Genomic DNA, 24,500 nt, shown 5'->3' with positions numbered 1-24,500 from the left:
AAATTACCAATACTAGCAATGAAAGATAGTTTATCATTATAAACCCCTCAAGATATTCCAACAATAAGGAAATACTAAATTCAACAGATTAGAGGAAATAAACTAATTCCTCGAAAACCACAAACTACCAAAACTCACTGAAGATGAAATAATTTGAAGAGTTCTATAACTAGTAAAGACACTGAAGTTGTATTTAAAACTCTTCCCCAAACAGGAAACCTGGTTTCACTGGTAGATTTTAAAGATGCCAAAATCAGATAAAAACAGCACTAAAGACCAACGTGTCTCATGAACACAGACGCAAGAAATCTCAATGAAATATTAGCAAATTGGATCCAGCCACACATGTAAAGAGTACAAGACACTAAGACCAAGTGGGGTTAATCCATGAATGGAAGGCCAGTTCAATATTTAAAAATCAATGTAATCCACCATATTAATAGTCTATAGGAAGGAAAACTACATGGTCATATTAACTGAAGCAGAAAAAGCACATGATAAAATTCAAACCCCATTCATGATTAAAAACTCTTAGCAAACTAGGAACAGAAGAAAACTTCCTCAACCTGGTAAAGATCATCTACAAAAACAAACAAACAAAAAACCTACAGCTAACACCATACTGAATGCTTAAAGACTGAATGCTTTCCCCATAAAATTAGGAACATAGCAAAGATGTCCAGCCTCACCACTCCTATTCAACAAAGTGCTGGTATTCCTAGCCAGTGCAATATGTCAAGAAAAGAAAAAATAAAAGGCATAAAAAAGAGAATGGAAAGGAGAAAATAAAACTGATCCTATTCATAGATAACATTATCATTTACGTATGTAGAAAAATCCCAAGGAATCTAAACAAATGAATAAGTAAGTCTAGTAAAGCCACAAGATATAAGATTAACAGAAAAATCACTTGTATGTCTATATACTAGCAATGAACAATTGAAATTTTATATTTAAAATTGACAAAGAAAAATAAGCGTAAGCAGGAGGAAACGTGAAAGCAAAATTTTAAAAAATTGGTATAATAAAATCTAGGAAAAATTAAAAAGAGACAAAACCCACGAAAGATTTCAAATATGTTAGTCAATCTTATATAAATTAATTTGAAAACTTAAAATGGAAATTTTGGAAGGAAATATAACAATTATCAAAATTGATCCCAGCATTGATTTGAAACAACCCAGATGATAAAAGAAATGGATAAGGTCATCAAAAGTTAACCCCATCTTCACCTAGCAAATCAAAATGTACAAGTGAATTTTACCCAAACTTTAAGAATGCCTTTTATTTGCATTTCCTAGAACCTGGAGAAGGGAAAAGTTCTAAATTATTTTTGTAAAGCTGGCACAACTTTAAAACTAAAGCATGATTTACATAAAATCTGACCAAAACAAAACAAATAACTAGAAACCAACCAACCCATCTACACACATTGCTACAAAAGTACCAAACATGGGCCAAGTGAATTAACACATTGGAAATGTGACAGTTAAGATACAAAGATAGCTCAATGTTTGGAACTCTGTTCCTTACTAATAACTCTAAATATGAAAATCATGGATGCTAAAAACTTTTAATAAAATTCAACATCTACTTTTTATAGATACCCTTTAATAACATAAACACAAATGGATACTTCATGAAAATATTTATATATATGAAATATCTCCAAACGGCCAGGGTCATGCTTAATGATAAAAGACTAGATGCATTTCCATTAAAGTCGGAAATGAAAAGAATATATCATTACTTTTGAAGTTCTCAAAGATAGCCCTGGCTGGTGTGGCTCAGTGGATTGAGTGCCAGCCTGTGAACCATGGGGTTACAGGTTCGATTCCCAATCAGGGCACATGCCTGGGTTGCAGGCCAGGTCTCTGGCTGAGGGCATGTGAGAGGCAACCAATTATATGTCAATGGTATTTCTCTCCCTCTCTTTCAGCCTCTCTTCCCTCCTCTCTAAAAGTAAATAAATAAAATCTTTAAAAAAATGTTTTTAAAGTTCTCAAAAATATTTGTGGATATCATTAATCAAGAGAAAGGAATAAAAGGTCTAGACACTGGAAGACTGGGGAAATTATCTTTATTTCCAGGTACGCAATCATAACACCTGCGCTCACATGTCATACCTTACACTTTCACAATGGTCTGTTCAACTTTATCTTGGTAAAGCTGGGGAAAAAAATAAATAGTAATCCTTCAAGCCAAAACTCCACAGAAAGACAGCTTTAAAGTGGTTGGGGAAAAATATGTCAAAATATCTTTCAAAAAGCAAAACAAAAACAATCTTTCAAAAATGAAGGCGAAAATAAAGATTTTACACCAATAAAAAAATTATACCACCTGCAAACTCCCAGGGAGTTTATAGATGACCCAAAATGGCAAACAGCAGTAGTTCTCAGTGTGAGGTCCCAGGACCAGAAGCATCAGCATGACCGGGGAATTTTATTGCAAATGTAAACTCTTGGGTCCCTCCCTCCCAGACCTACTGAATCCAACTCCAGAGGTGGAGCCCCACAGTCTGCATCTGAAGAAGGCCTTTAAATGATTCTGAGGCAGGCTCAGGATGGAGAGCCACTGGATAAAAGTATTCAGCAAGGTAACTGGGTACAAAACCATGTTGGAAAATCAAGAGCTTTTCTATGTTCAGTCATCTTAGGGGAGGTGGGGAAAGGTCTACTTATAGTGCCAGAAATGACAACAAAAATTTTATATAGCAAACTTAAGATACTCCTATTCTTGGATAGCAAGAATCATACATTTTTAGCCAAATGTCAATTCTGCCTATATAATATATATTTAATGATATCTTGAAGATGCTATCAAGCTTTTTAGAAGTAGTCAAGTGCTCCCAAAGGTGACACAAGAAAATAAGCAGGCAAGCATATGAAGGAAAATTCCAAAAAACAGTAGACATAGGGGAACAGTCCTTACATCTTTTTATCATAAAATTCCAGTAACTAAAATATGAAACAAAAATCTAAGTTTATTCAGAAATTCAGTTAATGAGAAAGTAGCATTTTAAGTCAGTGGGAAAGAGACATACCATTTAATATAAAAGGTACTGGAGTTTACTTTGGGGTAAGATAGAGGTCTATTTTAAAATACATTTTGAATGATTCGAAGATGTAGATGTAAAAGTAGAAAGCACAGAAGTAGAAGAAAACATGGACTTTTTTAATCTCAAAGTGGAGAAAAATTTCAAATCTCAGAATCCTTAAGAGGAAATGCTGGCAAATATGGCATACAATGTAAAATTTATGTAAAGAAAAGTAAAGACTTGAACAAACTGGAAAAAATATTTGCCATACACATCAAATGCTAACTGGCCTCATTCAAAAAAAGCGCTCTTGCAAATCAACTAGAAAATACCCACATTCTAGAAAACTAGATAAAGGATATGATATAGCTGGCTTTTGAGAAATGAAGCTGTCGCACATAAAAGAAATAGAAAATAAAGTTATAGTTTTCATCATCAGGTAAACAAAAACTAAATTTTAATATAGTGTCGGTTAAAATATAGCCAACAAGAACTCTAGTGTGTTCAAACTATAAAGTGAACTCAAAAGTTTAATTTTTCAATATCTAGATAAAACTTCACATAGCTTCTGATCCAACAAGTCAGCTTCCACGGGTTACTCCTCCCGAAAGACATCCTGTCAGAGCACAAAGGACACTCACTCACTGCGGCCAGTGAGCTACCAACAGAACATCCTGCAGGCGGGGACGCCGAATGCCAGGGATGACGGTGCTTCTGCATAATGGGACGCTGGGCAGTCAATGAAAACGAAGAGGGAGACAGTGGGCGAGTATGGAGCCATCTGCACCCAATAAAGAGGGAGGGGCACACCAGAGTGTCAAACACAATCACGCTGAGCGTGCAAGGAATGACCTCTGGAAGGAGGCCTAAGTGGCTTTATCATGAGTGCTTTGCCTCTTGGGAAGGAAATGCTAGGAAGGGCGCAGGAGGAAGACTTCCTTTTCAAGTTTTATCCTTGTATTTTGATTCTTTTTTTCACCAGGTACACATGGTAATTTTTTTCATTAAAAAATGTCGTGGGAAAAAGTAATAGCCACGTTTGTATCAGGAACTGCATTTTTTTACCTCTTCCTTCTAGCACCTTTTGGAGTGCTGATCACTCTTCACCTGCAGGGAGACCGCGGGTCCTTCCAACCTGCACTGTTATTCCTGTTTCATAAAAGAATATTTGTTAAAACGAGCACCGTAGGTTTCCTGTCCCAGGCGGAGCACGGGGCCTCAGGCCAGGGGCCCGACCGTGACTGACACCCGAGGTCTATGTGCTGAGAACCGCAGGCCCGCCGCGGTGGCAGCCTCCCCCAGCTTAGCAGGCACCTGGACTGGGAACCCTCCCTTCCTCCTGTAAGTGTGCAGTCTTTGGGAACATATCACCATTTGTGACCTGCACTCTCATGAGAACAAGTGCAAGGCAGAAAGCACACACGCAGGCAAAATCTAAGCCCTCTGACAGCCACAAATACACAGCAGTAAATGGTACTCAAGGTACAGACACCAATGGACCATTTATTAGTGAGGTATTTAATTGCATTTTATTTAAAAAAATTTTTTTTAATTCTACAACAAACTGAAGATTCAAGACCCAATTCTTCAGATTTATGGTAAGGATATCCAAGGATCCCCAAATACTATCATTGCTGCCCCATCAGTTAGGAAGTCACATAATGTATCCAAGAAGCTATTATAAAAAGGCTTTTTTTTTTTTTTAAGAGCAAGAGAGAGAAAGGAATGGAGGGAGAAAGAGAAACCTCAATGTGAGAAACATTGATCCGTTGCCTCTCGTATGTGCCCCAAATAGGGACCAAACCCACAACTTAGCATGTATCCTGACTGGGAATTGAACTGGTGGCCTTTTGGTTCACAGGACAATGCCCAACCAATGGACCCACACCAGCCAGGGCTAAACGGGCTTTTCAAAAGGAAAATCAATCGTGGCTGAGTCTGTGTGTCACGCTGCTTGCCCTTCACACAACCTCTACGCACTGTTTAAGCGTGCGCTTTTCTTGTGAAGGCTAATTTGCAGGGCATTTCTCCTCAGTCATGGGTACTACTAATTGCAAAGTTTGATAAGCCTCCTGGTAGAAAATGCAGAACCTTCAAAATGCAAACAGCTCCATTTGCTATGGCTTATTATCAGGGCAAACTCTATAATAAAAGGTCAAAGTGCATAGCAAAAGACAAGATGATGAGGTATATGTCTGAGAGAGGAACCCACAGCTCCTTGAAGGAGGGAATTTGCACAGTGTGTTTACCAAGTTCGAGTTCGTTCGGGCCTGGGACAGGGCAGCTCTGCTTGGAAGCCCAGCCCAACTAAGCGGTTGTTAGCATTTCCGGATCCCTGCAGTTTGTTTAAAGTGAGCTCAAACTGTCAAATCACCCGGCTGCCCCTTCGGGAGCAGCACTGGGCAGGGAGGCAATACTGATAGGTACGTGTCCGGAGGCGTGGAACCCAGGCCAGTGCTGCAAAGGTACTCACCGCTAATTTACGCAACAGGCCACACTGGGGCCTCCGAATGTCCCCCACAATAGATCAGTAACAGAAGCACAGCTTTGCTTCTCTGTCTCCTCATTGTCTCATTTGATCATGGCACGGATTCATTTAAAAACAGCTGAGAAGGCAGATGTGAACCCTTACAATAAACACCTAGTGAAGACCAGTGCCACTGTTATCTCCAAAATCTTCAACTATTTCCCCCTATTAATACACAGAAAAACATCAAGATTCCCATCCAAACGCCTCTGTCCTTTAGCAGTCAAAATGGAATGGCAAGGCACTTTAACTGGGAAGGCCTGGCCAGAGGCTAGGAGACCCCCAGCGAGGGGAACCCCCTACATACAAGAGCTCACTTGCCCATCAAATGCTGATTCCAACAGTGGTCTCAAATGTCTCAGTGTCTCTGCATTTCAGTGATACACAATTAACAATGTATAAGAGCTAAGTTGCTAATTTGACACTCAGGTTTCCTGGGAGATATACCCACTAATCATCAGAGGAATTTCACTACTCCGACTGAGTAGGTTCAGGACAACCTGCAGCAGCCGGTGCAGCTCCGTGTTAAAGCCAAGCGTGCACAGGACGGGGAGGTCTGCGGCTGTGCGCTCTTGTCCAGGGTGTCATGCTCCAGGCTCCTCCTCACTCCTGGTCAGGGGCTTTCCGGAGCCCATCGCTGTGGCGAGTCCGCCCACTGATATCCAGCAGGGCCTGGGCCTCGGGGTCCACATCAAGAATGCTCTTGCTGCTGGTGGCCTTGAGAAAAAGGGGCGTGGGTGAGTTCAATGACCAATGGTGTGCAGCATAGAACAGGCAGTGACATTGTGCTGGCTTCAAGCTTATTAGAGTGGGTCAATATCCTACTGTGGCTACAAGGAAATGTGGTGGAGGCTCTGGCTCCCTCACTGAGGCCCCCCTACCCTGCCTGGCATGCCCTCCCAGGGAGGTGCCAAGGTGCAGAAGGCCCAACGATGACTCATCACAGAACCGCAGAACGAAAAGGCACCTGACCCTCCTCATCTTGCAGACCGGGCCGCCCAGCCACCCAAGTTCCCACCTTGGGCACGTCCCACTTCCCAGGGGGTTCCTCCTCCTAATCCCGCCCCCGCCCCGCCGCCTCCCCACCCCACAGACCCGGACAGGACTCTGCTGTGCACCCACTGGCATCTCTCTGGCCTTCTAAAAATGTCCCCTGAAAATGACAACTGATGGAAACAAATTTGGAATGAACTGTATCTCGATGCTTCCATCCAGCAAAAGGGGAAAAGCTGAGAAAGTGGAGAAACGCCCACACACTCACCAGCTGCGTCTGGGAGTCATCTCCAACCGCCCACACCTCCATCTTCTCGAACCGGAAGTCCTCCTGGGCTGACAGCTGAGGGCTGTTGTACGTGGTGCACGTGGGCTTGGCCTTGCTGTGTCCTTTCCCAAAGTCCTCATCGATCCACAGCCCAAAGTAATGATGCTGCCCTCCCATGCCCTGTGAAGAGAAGGCCGTCAGCACCTCCTCAGCCCGAGTGTCAGGCTCCAAGCCCCTATCAGCCTTAGGTACCCGTCTGAGAGGAGGGCGGAAGAGAAGTGAATGTTATTTTCTTTTTTTAACCCTGAACTATATAGATTGGTGCAATTTACATATCCCCCTACAAGTTACTAGAATAATCACTGAGGTGTCTGGACTCCCAACTCACGGCTCTTCCTCACGGGGCTGCACTGGCGGGCAGCACGGGACAGAGAACGCAGGGCACCGGGGCCCAGAGAACTCGGCGACGGAAAGCCTGCAGCCGGGACACAAGTCCCACACAGGCCAGGGCACTGTGCTGAGGGCGTGAGCCCCTTATCCAGTGTGTCAATTGCAAGGAGTGAAAACAGGAAGCAGACCGGGGATAAGCAGAGCTGTTCTGCCACCGCCCACCATGCTGCTGGCATCAAGCCCATGGCGATGAGAACAGAACTGCTGTTCCGCCTCCCCAGTCACTTGTCTGGGTGCCACCTCGTGTCCCTGGTGGCCTGGAACCACTTTTGAGCAAGAGACCAAAGCAAGAAAATGCAGTGGATTCTCAGAGCTGCTTTGCTCCCTCAGACTGATTATTAGCAATTTCTGTGGACCTAGTGGCTGCTGCTCCTGAGGCCAAAGCCCTTGCCTCTGCGGTCACCAAACTGCCCTTTCTGGGAGGTGTCCGGGGGGCCCTCAGGTGGCCCCATGTGAGGCACACCAAGCCTGGAAAGGAGCGCTCTCTGTCCTGCACAGGGTGACCGGCCTTCCTGGCCCCTGGCTCTGCAAGCCCAGGCTACAATTTCCCAAAAGGAGTTTTTTGTTAAGAAGCAGAGAAAAACAAATTGGCTGGAGTGCTGGCCAGAGACACATTTCCCACCCACGCGCAGCTGGCTTGTAGGTGCCGGGCTGGTGTACGCACAGGGGCGCCCGGCCCAGCCCCTCGCCTCAGCCTGCCGCCTCGCCCACCCCGGCCCCTCTGCCTGCCCTTGGCCTTCGCCCCCGTCCTCCTCTTCCTGCCGCTCAGTCCCCAGGCCGGAGCACAGAGCAGACTGCAGGTGTGGTCACCCCAATGGCAGCCCCACACACTGTTTCGTGAGTTGCTGTCGACAGCTCCCCATGGGTCCTGGGGGCCTAGCCCTGGGCACGCCCCCTCCCCCGGCTCACCCCCCAGGAAGGGGAAGGGCAGCAGGGCCCAGTGACAGGTCTGACACTGATGCCATGTCCAGCCATGTAGGCCACAGGCCAACCAGGAAAACTGGTGAAATCCACCATTTGCACACAAAATGTCAAAACACCCCAACAGAGACTCCAACCTTCCTCAACAGAAGTCCTGTCCTAGCTTTGGAACGCGGGCAGAATGAAGGGAGCGCGGCACGCCTGCGTGACCACGTGCACACAGTGCCCCCGGGGCGTCGGGAAGTGTCAGCCTGAGCACATCAGCTCCGATTCCACCGGGATGGACAGCACTAAGACGGGACGTCCCCAGCCCTTCCCCAGGCCTCACCAGTCCATTTGGGATGGTCTGCTGCCCCTGATTCAGGTACATGTAGTGGTCATTGTAGCCCGTGCAAGTGTACACGGCCATGCTGGGGGAGATGGAGAACAGGAAGCATCTGTCGTCCCCTGAAAGTGACCAGAGCACAGATAAGCAGGGTCACTGATCTGAGCCATGCAGAGAGAGGCGGGGATTGCAAACAAGCCACCCCTCAGAAGGCACAGTGGCGAGAACCATCCCATGGGTCTTCAGAGGTGCCCTGAGCTCCCACAGACGCAGGAGCTCGGCCATCACAGCTGCGTGGGCAGCTCCCAGGCCCCACACAAGACAGGCCTTATAGCTGCCCAGGGCCCCAGATGAAGAGCGGAGGGTTCGACAGTGAGAGTGACAACTAAAAATAAAGGACATCTGCTTGCCGGGGCGCTTTTTCGCCCTCGCCAGGGAAGCAGAGATGGAACCCTGCCCGCTGCTTGTCAGAAGAGTGCATCCCAGTCAGGAAAGGCGGGTCCCTTGTAACTTAGGAGCGAGGATGCCGGCGGTCACTCCAGGAGCTGCCTTGGTGTTGGCACAGCCTCCTCAAGTTAGTGCCTAACGCTGGGTAAGGCTGTCCCCTGCCTAGAGGACTGCGCCGTCCAAAAGGGGAAAGAAGACCTGCAGAGCTGCCTCACAGGGAAGGAAGGGGACAGGCAGTGAAAGGCGACCGTCTAGCTCTGTCCACAAGCGTGAGAGATGGTACCAACTGAAGCTGTGGAAACGATCAGCACCCCAACTCCCAAGCTCCCTTCCCTTCTTGATTCATTCATCCCAGAAGCACACTCAGAACTGGGGAGAGGGATGGAGCCCACCCCTTGCCTCCAGGGAGTTCCAAGCTCGGGGGCAGCCAAATGAAGGACGCCCCCACAGACAGGAGAACTTGGCCCGAAGGCCTGCCCTTCACAGTGACAATGAAGGGCACCTGATGTCAAAACAAGACATACAAGCCAACACTGGATCCAGTTCATGGTACTTTGGGGTCGGGCAATTCGTGAGGCAGGAAGGCAGTTCCCGGGAAGTAAATGAGAACACAGATGTGGAAAACAGACACGAAGGGGGATTCGGGCCCTGAGAGGCCTCAAGAAGCAGAGTTGGGCAAGCGGTGGTCAGGCCTCCATCCTGACAGACCCCTGAGGGTGCGGTCAGGGGGCTTCTGGACGCTGTTTCAGGAAGGACGTCCTGAGATGGAGAGGGCTTGGGCGAGGGCCACTCCCCGGAGAAGTCCCCGCCACCCACAGCGACAAGACCTGTGGGGACTAAGCAGGGCGCCTGCCTTGTCCTGAAGGGTTTGTGAGCACTGGGGCGGGGGAAGAAGGGAGGCGAGCCTGGAGCAAGCCACCTGGAGCCAGATGACAGAGGACTTCACTCTAGACAAAGACTCAGGCTTGAGTCCAGGGGCCTGGGTGGCCTCCGCAGACTGAGGACCGTTTTAGAAGCAATGGGCTACCCGGTTCCACCCTGCTGTCCCCAGTGCTGGGCATAGCATTACTTTGCTTTGCAATCCTAAGGCTATCTTTCCGCCAACATATACCCAGTCCTGATGCTAAGCAAGGCGACGGGGCCACAAGCAGAGGCTGCTCCGCTGCAATGGACCCCACTCTAGTCCACCAGGGGGCCGGCCCTCAGCCGGGAGGCCATGGGGGGCAAGAGTCTTTCTAGGACGTGGCGGTAAGGACCCACGGAGTTAGTGTTACCTGCAAAAAAGTCATTCCAACAGTGAGGCTCCCACCTAATGCTCACAATAGCAATACTTGACCGCCCCCCACCCCGTAACACTGAGATACAATTTATAAGCTGCTTTCCCATGGCACCATTTCCCATAATTCTGGGGAACCAAGGCCCCGGGAACTCGGCACCCTGCCCAGGACCAGAGCTGGACTCATGAGGCTCCGTGCTCAGTCCTGTGCTCAGGCCTGTCAACTGCACCACAGACGACGGCAAAAATGAAGTGACCCTGTGTCTGTCACTTCAAGTCTGAAAAAGTAGTAGCGGTTCCCAAGACAAATGGACAAGCATGCTGCCTGATTCTGACCAGACTCTGGTGCAAGGCTGCCCTCTGCTGGAATTCCAGCCCCTTAGAGCAGAACAAACTCAAGTTGGAGAACTTGTTAATTGCAGTTTTTTGCAGTTCTTCAGGAAGATGAATTCTGCTTGTTAATAAAACATTAGACCCAGCAGCGCTAACCTGGAGTTAATATTAAAGCAGTTGGAAGAAGAGAATGTTTTGTCTATAATAACGATTCTCAAGGTTTTTGGGTTTTTTTTCCCCATTTCCTAAAGCGCAGCCTCCAACCACACAAAGAGACAGGGCCACGCGTCACTCCCCCAAGGCCTCAAGACAGCAAGGGGGGGGGGAGGTGCCATCCCTGTGACACTGTGACAGGGAAAGGTGGGCGTGCAGAAGAGGCTCACGGCCGCAGGCCTGCGACTGCGGGCCCAGGAAGGCCTGCTTCGCTCGGCTGGCGTCTGGGGGCTTGGATTTCGGGAGCGCCCCTGCCGCTCCCAAAACGGATCAGAGTGGCCCCTGTGCCTAAACTGTTGGTGCAAACAGAGGGCCTGGTGCTGAACGCCTGCTTTCCCCTGGGAGTCTGGGAGCTGGGGCATTGCAGGCAGAGGGTGCCCACATGACCGGCCCCCAATAAAACCCTGGGTGCTGCGTCCCTCACAAGCTTCTCTGCTGGACAGGACTTCACAAGTGTCATCACAGCTTGTTGCTGGGGGCCTTCAGCTTGTCCTGCGTGACTCCCCTGGGAGGGGACTCTGGGAGCTGGAGCCTGGTTCCCCAAGACTTCACCCCACATGCTGATCTTGCTCTGCATCTTCTTAGGGTAATTAGGTCGTGGCTGTGAGCACAGTTATATGCTGAGTCCATGAGTGCTGCTAGTGAATCACTGAAGTGTGGGTGGTCTTGGGGACCTCTGACACAGTGGGGAAGAACTGGTAGCAGCACCTGGATTGAAGATCTGGAACATTATAAAACCAAAGAGAAAAATAAAATCCTAGAAATACCAGGATCTCCAGGAAGGTGGTGCCCAACCTTTATCGCATGATTCCGTCCACCCATCCTAGGCAAAGGGGCTGCCTACGACTGCTAAACCCTCTCCAGGAATGGCAGCTCTGCACCCGGGCATGGCTCCCCAGCTGACAGACGCTCTGCCTAGCGGAGGAAAGACAGGAACGATTCTAGGGGCGCGCAGCCTGACCGAGGACCTCACGGAGCACACAGCCCTCATGTGGCTGGGAAGGCTTCCTGGAGGAGGTGACCCTGGGCTGAGTCCCAACAAGAAGCTGTCCGTGCAAACAGATTAAAGAGGAAGAAGGCAGCATGTGCCAAGTCCCAACACAAGAAAGGGCACAGCCTGTCTGGAAACCACAGGAAGGTCAGTGGGACTGAGCACGGATGGCAAGGGGACAGGCGTGGGTCGTGAGAGTGGAGATAAAAGGTGCACCGCCCTGAGGGTAGAGGGCAGGGGGTCTGTTAAAGGGTTTCCAGGAGAAGGGCCGGGGTGTGGCGAATGGATTTGAGGGGTGAGACTAAACGCAGAGGGCCAGTGAGAAGGAGCGAGAAGGCGAGAAGCGGCGGGAGGGACGCAGGCACAATGGATGGGAGCTGATGGCCATCTGGTCCGGAAGCGCCGTCTCTGTCCCAGAGGCCTCTCTCCTCTGTCTCCTGAATCTCAGGTCCCTGGATCTACCCTTCCGCTCACCCAGCCTGGGAGGGTATTCACCCCGCCCCCTTCTGGGAGGGACCCTGCCCAGAATTCACTGCGCCCCTGCGAGTGAGGGCAGGAAGGTATCTGGTCTCTCAGAGCCACTAGGAAAAGCCCTCCACTTCACAGCCGTGGGCCCTGAGGAGCCCTACTAAGAACACAGACTCGGGCAGCCGAGCCACGCACCATGGGACACGCACTGACAGCAAACCCTAGAAAGGCAGCTTCACCCCTGAGTCTGCCCAGCAGATGAGCGTTTTTAACAATGGTCCTTTAAAAATGTGTATCAGAGCGTTTTCCCTGAAGAAGGGGTAAAATTCACTTAAAGCCATTCATGCGCTGCACTGGAGATCCCACAAAAAAAACTCCCCAACTCCAGCAAAACCACAAAGCCAGAAACCATGGGAGAAGCAGCGAAGCAGACACACTGGGGTCCTAGGAAAGAAAGATGTCCCAGGAGAGAAAACATCCCATCTGAAAGAATCCCTCGTGAGGCACCCACGGCCTGGCCACGCCCACAGGTGGGACCTGGCACCATTTACTAACCCTAATATCTGAGGTGAGGATACCTGTCCTGCTTATCTGACCCCATTGTTAGAATTTAAAAAAAAAAAATCTGTTAAGCGTTTACCCACCCTAAAGCAGCATCATGTTTCACGTTCCTCCCAAACACATCAGACAAACCCTTGGAAGACACAGTGAAAGAAATGCTCACATTCTTTTTAAGGCTCACATCCCCTGTCGGTGCCCAGAGGTCTCCACGCCATAGCTGTCTGACCAGAACTCCTAACAAGCGCCGTGCTACCACTGGGTTTTGGTGGCTGAGTGTTACCTTGAAACTGAGGCTTGATTTCCCAGGAGCAGGAGGCAAAGCCACCGAACACATGGCCATCGCTGTCCTCAAGGAACACCACACAGGGCCCTCGGCGTGGGATGCGGCCGCAGAGCTGGGAGAAGCTGTGCCCGTGGAGCTCGGACGAGAAGAGGAGGTGCCAGCGGTGCTGCTGCTCCCGGGGCACGTGGGAGTTGACATAGATCACCGACAGGACGTCCAGGACACTCTCAAACTCCTGCTCCTGGGGAACTTCACGCCGGGGCACCAGAGTGGCTAGATCGAGCGACAAGTGCAGGAGAAAGCCTCTGTGGATGACCACACTCAGGAACGTGGCCACCAGGTGGGCCCTGAACACCCAGTCCTCGATCATAGCTTGGTCACAGTCACAGTCCAGCTGCTGAGGCCCCAGCAGCTTCTTGCCGTCTAAGGGAAGGGAAACAGCATTAGCGGGCGATTACATTGCCTTATACCTACTCACCTAAACCTGCGCTGTCCATGCATGGCTTCTGAGCACTCAACACGTGGCGCGTCTGACCGAACTTCAAAAACTTGGTATGGAAAAAAGAGTGTAAAATATCTCAATTGTTTTTTGATTGGCTGATTGCCAATGTTAAATTGTATTTTGGATATACTATTAAAGCCAACGTCACTTGTTTCTTTTTATTATTTTAATACAGCTACTAGAATATTTAAAATTTCACGTATGTTTTGCTTTGGCACTTGAATTAGATCTGTTGGTCAGCGCGAATCCAACGTCAGCACTCTTACATTTTCTTCCCCTCTGAGCTGCGTTTCAGAGGCCCGGGAGAGACAGCCACACCCTCCCCCCACCCCCGGCCCAGTCCGGCCCTCTCCACTACTGTTTCCGAGAACACTGCACCAAAGCCACTTGTCGGGGCTCGCATCATAGCAAAGTCATTTGGAAAGGATTTAGAAGTGCGTTGTTCTCGGCCAAGTCAAGGTAGTGATTGGTAACTTAATCAGCACCTGTCTAGTTTATCAGGAGGAACAGGTCTCATTAACTGCAAATTGTGCTCAGCTGTTTCAAAGCAGCATCTATAAAATCCTGTTTTCTCTCGCTTTCCTACTAAGAATGGACGTCATACACTGGTGATACCAAAAGACAAACTACTGGCACTTGATATACATTGTTATTATTCTTTCCAAGCTCCAAATGCCTCACTTAAATGAATTTTTGAAATATAACCTATTTTCAAACTGCATTTAAAAATACTTTATAATAAAAACAGTAATACTTTCATAAAACAAATCTACTTTGCACAGAGATGCCCCACAAGGTATTTTTAAATCCCAAGTAAATTTAAACGTACGCTGTTTCTCACTCAACAATAACAGAATCCACATTTCTCAAGGGTACATGAAACAATCTCCAGAACAGAATGTTAGATCATAAACTATGACTCAATAACTTTAAAATGATTGAAATCATGCAACATATGTTCTCCGACCACAAAATAATAAAGTTATAAATCAGTAACAGAAGGCAATTTGGAAAATACACAAACATGTAGAAATTAAATAACATACCCCTAAATGACCAACAGGCCAAAGCAGAAATCATAAGGTAGTTGGAAAACACTGGGAATGAATGAAAACAGAAGCACAACATACCGGAACTTAACAGAAGCAATGGAAACAGTGTTTAGAGGGAAATTTATAGTCATAAAAGCCTCTGCTGAAAAAGAAGAAATCTCAAATCAGCAACCTCACCTTCTAGATTAAAGATTAAAAAACTAGAAAGATGACCAAACTAAACCTAAAGGAAGCCAAAGGAAGGCAATAGAAGACTTGGATGAAAATAAATGAAATTGAGACTAAACGAACAGAGAAAATCCATAAAACCAAAAAGTGGCTCTTTTAATATCAACAAAATACAGACAAACCGTTAGCTGGACTGACCAATAAAAAAAGAGGGGGCTCAGATGACTAAAATCAGCAGTGAATGTGGGGACATCACCGCTGACCTTGCAGAATGAGGGTTATAAAGAAGCGCTATGAGCAGTCATACGCCAACCAAACTAGACCATCCGAATAGTCTCCCCAAGGAGGAAGACTCAGGCTTTTAGATTTCAGAACTTGGCTGCAAGGCTCCAGCTTTGGGACAGTGTGGTACCACTCTATGCCGCCACCAAGGGCTCAGTGAGAGTCACTTGCCTGCAAGCTTCATCTCGGAGAACAGCTGAGCAGCCAGGACCTGCACCCTGGGCGGGGGGCCTGGGGCTTTCTTCTGAATCCAGCCCCTCAGCTCCTGTCTGTGGTTTAGCACATGCACCACAGAGCCCACGAGATCCTCTGTAAACTTGAAGATTACAATTTTACCATTAATAACATTGCTGCCATGACCGATGACCTACGTCTTATCAACAAGGGGAAGAGCGTTTTATCACTTGAATGCCAACTACAATGGCCCTATGTGGGCAAGGATAATGTAACTCAGGTAGTTATTCACTTTTCTAATGATACCCGCGGCTGGTCCGGTTCTGCCAAGGCCTTTGTCCAGGAGTTCTGACCTCATCCAGTTACGTGGTCTAGGGTTCCCCAGAGGTGGAGAGCGTGTCCTGCTTCCGCCCCGAGTGCCCCACCTAAGGACACCAAGACTACTTGGGATGGCTACAGTGGCCTTTCTACCTTTTGGACTTCTTTTGCTTTCACAGGACCACTTGTGGCAGAAATCATTTTCAGGATCATGAGACTCTTCTCCTTGGAGTTCCCCTTCAGCAGGTGGGACATCGACACCGTGAACTGCTCCTGGGAGACACCCTCGCTGGGCCCCTTAGCCTGGCCCGTCACATCAAGCCTCCGCATGCCATCATACAGTCTGGTGACCATCTTTGGGGGAAGAGCTTCCCCAATGTGGCTCTGTTAAGGACAAGCAGGAGAAAAGGTTAGACAGGGTACAAGTTAAACATGGTAACGAGGGGACCAAGACCAACACTCGCAGGCTGGGAAGCCTCTACCAGCATGCTACCTGACAAAAGCCTCATGGGTACCATCTCTCCCCCACCTCAGGCATCGCATCCCCCGAGGGCCCCCATACTTAACAGGACCTGGCTCGTGGCTCATATTGGCCATTGGGTTCTTCCACAATCTGTTCCCATCTCTCCAAACTTTCCAGTCTCCCCAGGCTGGCCATGTCATTGCTGCCCCTGGCCAGCATCTGCTCTTCACTCTGCTTAGAACATCTCCGCCATCTATACTGAGGGCTACCATTTGCATGTCTGAATTTATCAACAGACGGGGCATAGGTCTACTTATAGCTTATTTGGTCTCCTTCATATTAGAGACTTCCAAATATATTAGCTAGCTTTCATTTCTTATCTAAGTTCTTTGTGCTCGATGTGCATTTTAATTAATTTTTATTTAAATTTAAAATCTAGTTCTTAATGTCTTACCAATAACATCCTATAAATATCGCTTTCCTTTTGACCAATATCAGATCAGATTTGGTCCAGAGATTGAAAATAAATGCTGAGAGAAAGCAAATCATGGACTTCCATCATAGCAGGGTCTGAAAACTGGATTTTCCGTTTGTAACAACATCAATATTCTGAGATTTTGTAGAGCTCGTCCCCACCCTGCTTACTCAGGAAGAGTATAGCTAGTTCTATCAGTGTTTTCAAAATTCTACCAGAAAATCAATCTTGAATTCCTTCCCAAAGGAAACAGTCACCAAAGCTTTCTGATCAACTTTAACCATATTTATCTTGATAAACACTTACAAACGTTGCCACCTACTCTGCAGTCAAGCCCTTAATTGCTCTGTCTAGTTCTGTCTGCTCCAGCATGCGGAGGGACCAGGCAGACGGGGGTGGTTTTGGTCTAGTGGAGATATTCGTGCACATGCCTGTGCACACACATATATACCACACAGATATGACCCGCATGACCTCCCTGGCCAGTTTCCTCATCTGTAAAGGGAGTATGTTAGGGGATCCCCAATGCCCATTGCTCCCATTCTGCACGTCCTAGAAGAGGAGGCTGCTAAAAAGCCTTCACACATTGCCTTCCCTCCCACGGCCCGGGAAGGTGGGCTGATGTTGTCCGGTTGCCAGTGTCTCGCCTCAGTCTGAGCACTCAAGACAGGCAGTTAAAAGTCCCATGGAACAGGACCAAAAGATGGGGAAACGAGGAGTTGTAACTCCTTGTCAGGTGAACCTTGACTTTGACACAGTATTATTTTGCTGGGAGCACCGTAAGATTCCTAGGACATCACACACTTATGAATCCTAAAGACAATTGGAACACTTGAAGCTTTGTGGTTACTGGCCCTACGAATACCAGTCTGTCACCCGGAGGGATGTCAGGAGACAATGGTCAAGGGATGGGAAGCAGGGCTGGCCCCTTTGTCCAATCTCAGATTAGAAATGTGACCTGAAGGCTGGGCAGAGTAGCTGTGACTGAGACCACAGTAGCCCACAAACATGAAAATATGTACCATCTGACCCTTTACAGAAAACCAACTTTTTAAAGTCTAGTCTTACAAAAATGGAGAGCTTGTTTTGGCCCACGGGGCTAGAGTTTATAGGTTCCTGCTCTGGACTAAACATGAACTGATGATGACTATACTCTTGCCTTTAGAGCCTTCAGAGAGAAGGATCTGGGCGAGGTATTGGAGCCACTTTTCTCCGATGACAGGGCGTCAAACAGTCTGCCCATCTCAGCCTGCTCCTCGGGAAGGAACTGCGAACTAACGTTCAGCCCCGAGCGACTTCTGCTGTTCCCCATCCTTCCTTCTATCTGCCGGGGCTCGCTGCAGAAGGCAAAGATACCGAGTTAGAGAGGAAAATCAAAATGTCATACTCATGGGAAATAAACATTCATAATTATATGATCCAGTTAATAAATATTGACTTAGCTGCAAAAAGTGGTTAAAACACATCAGAGCTATGTGATGTTGTTTCAATGTGGTGGGACTTAATAGCCAACATAAATAAGTATGAAAACCCAGTCCTGATTTCCATAATCTCCAAAGACATGCTCATAATTGTCAAATAGTTTAGATTTCTCTATTTGAAGACATAGTTCCCAAGCTAGTATAACTAAAAGGTAGGAAAAAAAAATCAGCATTTTAATCTAAATATTCATTTTTAAAAAAAAACATGAGTTGAAAATAATCTGTAGTGTGGATGATCACGTGTATGTGAATAAATTCAACACCTTTGAAAACATCATGGACGAAGGAACCACGCCATCTGGCGAACATTCCTTTGTGACCGTGCCCTTGCCCCCACTAGCTGTGTAGCCATGGCCAAGCTACAGAAACTCGGAGCCTCAATTTCCGCATTTCTAAAATGGCAATAATCACAGCCCTACCTCAGAGATCACTGTAATAATTTAACAAGTTGAGTTATCCAGCCCCTGAGCTCAGGAATGTTTGTGGAGACTAGCACCCAAAGGCAGGTGACCATTGGTGACCTTGATGACCTTTGTTCATTGTCACAGTCCTCATTACAGAAAGGGGTCAAATGCCAACAAATCCGTGGATTCAAAGGAGAAAAGCACAATCAAATGGAAAAAGTCTCTGAAGGGGCAAGTGCTGTGACTCCTTAATTCTCATCCTGAATCATTGTGGAAACTCATATTGCTGAAGCTGCTGGAAGGACGAGCACTCTACAAACTAAGTCAACACAAGTGTCAACAGGCTCCCAGAGGACAGTGCGGGAGGGACAGGCCACCCCGGAGAGCTCGGAGTGTGAATAACAGGCCCACCAAGTCCTGGCTGTTCAAAACCTCAAAGGGAAATGGGGTATAGCTGGGATCGCTCCTTTCTTTTTATGGAGGTGAGATTCACCTAACATAAAATTCACCCTTTTAAAGGATACAACTCAGTGCACTTAGTACATTCCCAACATTGTGCAAACACCACTTCCACGTAGTTTCAAAATGTTTCCATCACACCCAAAAGAACCACTGTAACCATCGTTAGTCATTCCCCGTTCCCCTCCCCCTCGCCCCTGGCGGCCACTAATGTGCCATCTCTGTGGGATCTGCCTACCCTGGACTTCTCATGTAAATGGAGTCATACATATGTGTTCTTTTGTGACTGGCTTCTTTCACTCAGCACACTGTTTTCAAGGCTCATCCATGTTATAGCGGATGGCAGCACTACATTCTTTTTCATGGCTGAGTAATATTCCAGTGTGTGAAGATACCACATTTGGTTTATCCACTTACCTGTGGATGGACATTTAGGCTCTTTCTACCTTTTGGGTATTTGTATACCCATGTTCACAGCAGCACTATTCATGTTTACTTGTTTGAGTGCCCCACTTTCACATTTTGAGGGTACAGACCTCAGAATGGAATGGCTGGGTCTTATGGTAGGTAATCTGACGTTTAACTTTTGAAGAACCACTAAACTGCTTTCCATTTTCCATTCCCAGCAGCACAGCACAAGTGTTCCAATTTCACTATATCCTCTCCAGCTTGCTTGTTATTTTTTCCATCTTTTTTTATCACTGCCATCCTAGCAGGGAGCTCCATCTGCCCGGAACAGGAAGATTGCAGCAGAGGGCTCCTTGGAGGGGGACCGTAGCGCACTCACAAAGGCAGGCTAGAAATGAGGGCTTACACACCCCAGTTCAGAGCTGTCACTCATGGGCCATCTGATCTAAATGCTTCCACTCCTCGGGTTTCTCAGCAGCATAAGAGCCAAGACGGAAACCTCAGGCCCTGGGCTTAAGGTCCAGCCTGCACATGGCTTTCCTCATCTCTAACACACAGTGGGCAGCACCAGCTGGCTCCTGGTCCCCTCCAGGGGTACAATCCAAACAGCCATGCCAAGACAGACCCATTCTCTTCCGTCTATCTACTAAGAGCTCCAAGAAGCAACCTGATCATTTAGGACTGGATTAGGAGATGAGCCGTCATCATCGGGGTTTTAAATACCACTGATTCCAGCAGAGAGGAGGGAAGGGTGCAAGGCAAAGGGAGAAGGAGGGCGCTAACATCACAGATCCTGCGGTCAGTTTCCTGCGTCCACATGCTGCGTGCATTGTGGCACATCCTAAGGCCATGCCCAGGGGAAATCACAACAGGAAACACGTCCACGCCCACTGACTAAGGATGAGCAAGAACCCACGTGGTCAAAGCTGCACTTTGAGGTTACTGCCGTGAGGAAGCGTGGGGGTCTTGGTAAGTGTGTGAGGGGGCCTGGGATGGTGTGGGGGCTGCCTTCTTGGGAGCGTTTAAGAAGGGAGGGTTCAGTATGAATTGGCTGTGAGTCAGAGACTGGGTGTCTTAATTTTAAACAAAGATTCAGGAAGAACAGAAAGAGGCTCGAGTTCCTATTAGGGAGGACATTGCACTGTTCATGTTTACCAGGAAAGGGGGCTGGGGTTTATGCAGGGGGCTTGCTCAGCGATCTTATCCTTGTCTGTAGAGCATCTATCCGTGGTAAATCATGACAATATTAGTCAAATGTATTTTTAGATTCATACTCCCCACCACACACACACACACACACACACACACACACACACACACCCAGAAATTCTGATCAATCAAAATCTGTGTTAATTTATCAGGTCATCAGAAAATTTGTCACACAACTCTCCCTGTGTCCTATCTTGCTATTTTGCTGAAATCCTGAAAAAGGTAAACATATGAAAATGCACCCTAGTGAATTCACTTCATTCTTAGATAGGGTCTTCATACCAAATATCACGCTTTTTCACTGCCTCTAGAAAACCTTAACGGTTATGACGTGGGAAGGCCCCGTGACTTACCTAAATGCTGAAGGAGATAAAATCTTCCCAGCACCTGGAAGGGAAAGGTTTTTGAGACGTTAACACAGCTTCACATCAAAGCTGAGCCCTCAGGCCGCGCCCACACCAGGCAGGCTCCCAAGGCCAGCCTCACGGCTGTGTGTGGTCCACTGGGGGCATCAGACGCCTCCCCCTCTAGGCAGCTCCTTTCTGCCCTGGTCTGGCTCGGAGGGCCCTCACTGCCCACCTCGCACGCTTCACCAGCATACTCGGCCCTCAGGTTCTGAGCCCACCCGGCATGGTGGTTTTCCTAGCACTGACGCTGCCTTCACTGCAATGGAGACAGACCCATCCTCGCGCACCCGGCTTGTTCCCCAGCACTCAGGTTCAGGCCTAATTGGTTGGCCAGATTTGAAAGTCACAAAAGAGACTGCCTCACAGCCACCTGCCCAGCACCTAAGCCAACCTGGTGCACGCAGGCATGGGGAAGTGCCGTCCGATGGCTGTGTCACTCCTTGCCGCTCTCAGGTAGACCAATCCATTCTCCCACCATCTTGCGGGCTCCCGTGGGCAAATTCCAGGCGGCTGGTCTGGCCTAGGTCCTGAGAAGGCCCGAGCACCCCACGTTCAGCTCCTAGGGGATTTGCTCCCAGGGGCTCACAGCACTCAGGGACTCTTTGGATCGGTGCCACTCTCTGTACCTCTCACAGCGGGATGGCCTCAGGACGCCTCCTTTCTGTACTCCACAGCCCACCAGACCTAGGCCATGGCAGGGACTCAGCACATGCAAGGAAGCAATTCGCCCCAGCCCGAAGAACACAAGCCCAAAAGCCACCAGCAAGAGCCTACAGCAAGGACAAGATCTCAAGACAACACCACCTCCAACTTTTCCTTATAAAAGATGAAGACATCTAATGTCGCACCTCTGATTCCCAGAATCCTGAGAAAGTTTCCCCCCTGCCCAAAACCAAGGATTTGCTCTCCTACGGGGTACCAGCTTCTTTAAGGGGTTTTTCACCCTCGGCCCTAACGACTGGGGCTAAAAGGCTGCCGACATTAAATGCCATTCCTCAGAAGTCTCCACATGTCCCATGACTGAGAAATCAGTATACTCAGGGCTGTGCCACTAAGGGGCCACACGCCCCCACCGCCTGCAGGACACTTTCTGATATCAGCACACACGTCTATTCCTTTAATAAATAGCTCAGCATCTCCTAGGCCAGGCCCATTAGAGAGAGCAGGTGACACAGAGAGGCGTCAAGCAGGCCTGGACCTGCAGGAGCTTCCTGTCTAACAGGGAGGGACGGACAAGTGCTGCAGGGATCAGTGCGGATCGGTGTGAGAGGGACATAGAAGTCAAGATGTATTCTGGCTGGGACTTCAGGCACCCACAGCGGGGAAGTGGGGTCAGTGCGCACAAAGGTGTGGGGTGAACGCCGAGCTTAGTGAGATGAGGTCTGGTCCAGTGGGGAAGGTACCAGAAGGGGCTACAGAGCAAGAGGGTTCTCATCGGCGCCTCACTTCCAGCACTCCCCGCCTCCTCCTCTGTCCCACTGGAAATCGGTTCCTCCACTGTCATCTAAAAACAAATCAGTAGGGAACAGCCTGGCAGACTTCCCAGCGCCCAGACACTGTGAGAACGGGACAAGCTGGGCGCGCAGCCACGTTGGGCAGAAAAGCACTGGGGAGGTGCGGACCATCAGCATGGGGATGGGTACCGGGCGGGCCCAGAAGACACCAGGAAAGGCCCAGAGGCTACCCCAGTTTTTCCAGGAGGAGGGAGAAGGGTGTGCAGTAGCCTCAAGTAGGAGCTTCAGGCCTGTGGGGAGAGGAGCCACCTCCAAAAACAGACCCCTACCCATGCCCCACCACTCTCAGTCTGCAGGGCACTGGGGAAGGGACGCATCTCGAAACAGCTCCAAGGACAACAACCCCACTTCCTTTTAAAGGGCCTCTTCAAGGCCCAATGAAGTAACAGCAATGCTACAAAGTGTTCTCTGGTTCATCCATCCCAGCCTTGACTGCTTTAACCATGCCAGAAGTCTCTTTAATCAATTTTGGAAAGGACATGAAGGCCTTCAATGCATCCTTGCTTCTCCCAAAATGCAATTTCCTGTTTTCTTTCAATCCCCAGCAATGGCTTTCTCATGGGACTGTCCCAGGTGCACCGGGCCATGCGGGACAGACTTTTTCCTGGCAAGTTGTGCATACAACCACCTTCTGCTGGCCTGAGTCTTCTGCAGGCTACTTATATCAAGTACTCTTTCAGGAGGACACGCCTCCACATTACTCTAAGACTGCTCACACCAGTAGTTCTCCACTGGGGGCAATTTTGTCCTCCAGGGGACATTTGGCAATGATTTTTGGTTGTCGCAACTGCAGAGGAGGTCACTGCTGGCTGGCATCTGGTGAGTAGAAACTAGGGGTGCTGCTAAATATCCTACAATGCACAGGAGACTACCGCACCAAAACAACTGCTTGGCCTCAAATGTCAGTAGGGCACAGGGTAAGCAACACTGACTTCCAAGGATGTGGGGCCTCGGGGCAGAGTGGGAGAGTCCACGCTAAACTGCACTGCATCATATTCAGAACACTCGCCTCTCAGCACTGGGGCCCCAGGCGCTGAAGTTATGGTGTAAACAGAGATGGGCAGATCTGAGTTCAGGTTCTGCCTCTTCTTGGACTGGGGGCAAGTTACTAAGCCTTTTCGAACTTTATTAAAATGGTGAAGTGTCACTAACCCTGTAAGGAGGTGAAAGGATTAAATGAGGTAATGACAGAGGGCATTTAATCCTGCTTTTTGGAATCAGAGAGACAGAGATGAGCCCGCAACAAAGAAAGGCTGAGTTCTTGCCTTGGAATGACAGCAACAGCCCAGCTTGGAAGGAACAAACTCCCTCAGTGCTGGGGGTGGGCGGACGGGCAGGGGGTGGGGGTGCTGCGGGGAGCCAGGAGCCCTTTTTTGCCAAATAGGCACGATAGGATATTCAGTGAACTCTTGCCAGAGCCTCTCCAACTGGCTCCTGTTTGGGGGTGCTCTCTGCCCTGGCTTGTCAATGGCTAACTCCCAGCCTCCAAGGGCCCACTGTCCTGAGTGGTGACTGGCCCTCAGTACCCCCTTTCTGCAACGAGTTCAACTGCCTCATCTGAACAGAAGTATTCCAAGCCCTAAGGTCAGCTGGAGCCTGAGCCAGCCTTCAGGCAGCAGTGTCCCTGCTGGCGGGAAGGTGACCTGTCCTGGCTAAGGCTGGCTTCCTGCCTCCAGATAGCCCCGCTGACTCATCTGCAGAGGTGTGAGCCTCGGAGGACTTTCTTTCTCTCTCCCTCTGTCCTGCATTTAGTGATCAGACTCAACTAACCTGGGGAAGAACTGGTTGTGATCAGAATACAAGACGGAAGGTCCCCCCTCCTCCTTCCTCCTCCCTCCTCCCACCCTACACACAGTCCACCATAAATCCCCTGACTCCTCCTCCCCCAGAAACTCCCGTCCCTCCCTCGTCTATACCAGTTTTATTGGTCTCTCTTCCCCGCTGCCAAGCAGCTGGCCTCAACCCTGGGGATGCACCTGCTGGGACCCTATTATCTCCAGCACACGAAACGCTAAAGGTGCAGGGTGATTTTTGCTCTGACTGACCACACGTAAAGATCCTCCATTTCTTGAAGCTGTCCCGCCATCGCCT

General features: G+C 48.8%; 1 protein-coding gene across 1 annotated transcript; it reads right to left on the bottom strand.

Moving 5' to 3' along the window:
• Positions 1–6,144: 6,144 nt before the first annotated feature.
• MEAK7 (MTOR associated protein, eak-7 homolog) lies at positions 6,145–20,871 on the bottom strand. Its single transcript, XM_054578997.1, has 8 exons — positions 20,842–20,871; positions 17,687–17,864; positions 15,743–15,973; positions 15,269–15,413; positions 13,091–13,516; positions 8,525–8,643; positions 6,826–7,005; positions 6,145–6,281 (listed from the first exon to the last, which is right to left on the bottom strand). The coding sequence occupies exons 2-8, from the start codon at positions 17,837–17,839 to the stop codon at positions 6,168–6,170; spliced, it is 1,368 nt and encodes a 455-aa protein (XP_054434972.1). The 5' UTR covers positions 17,840–17,864; positions 20,842–20,871; the 3' UTR covers positions 6,145–6,167.
• Between the last annotated feature and the right edge of the window lie 3,629 nt (positions 20,872–24,500).

This window comes from Pteronotus mesoamericanus, unplaced genomic scaffold (genome assembly GCF_021234165.1).
Source record: "Pteronotus mesoamericanus isolate MK-2021 breed Mesoamerican mustached bat unplaced genomic scaffold, CSHL_Meso_final contig_52, whole genome shotgun sequence".
Classification (NCBI taxonomy): domain Eukaryota; kingdom Metazoa; phylum Chordata; class Mammalia; order Chiroptera; family Mormoopidae; genus Pteronotus; species Pteronotus mesoamericanus.
This window is presented reverse-complemented; position numbering and strand designations above follow the sequence as displayed.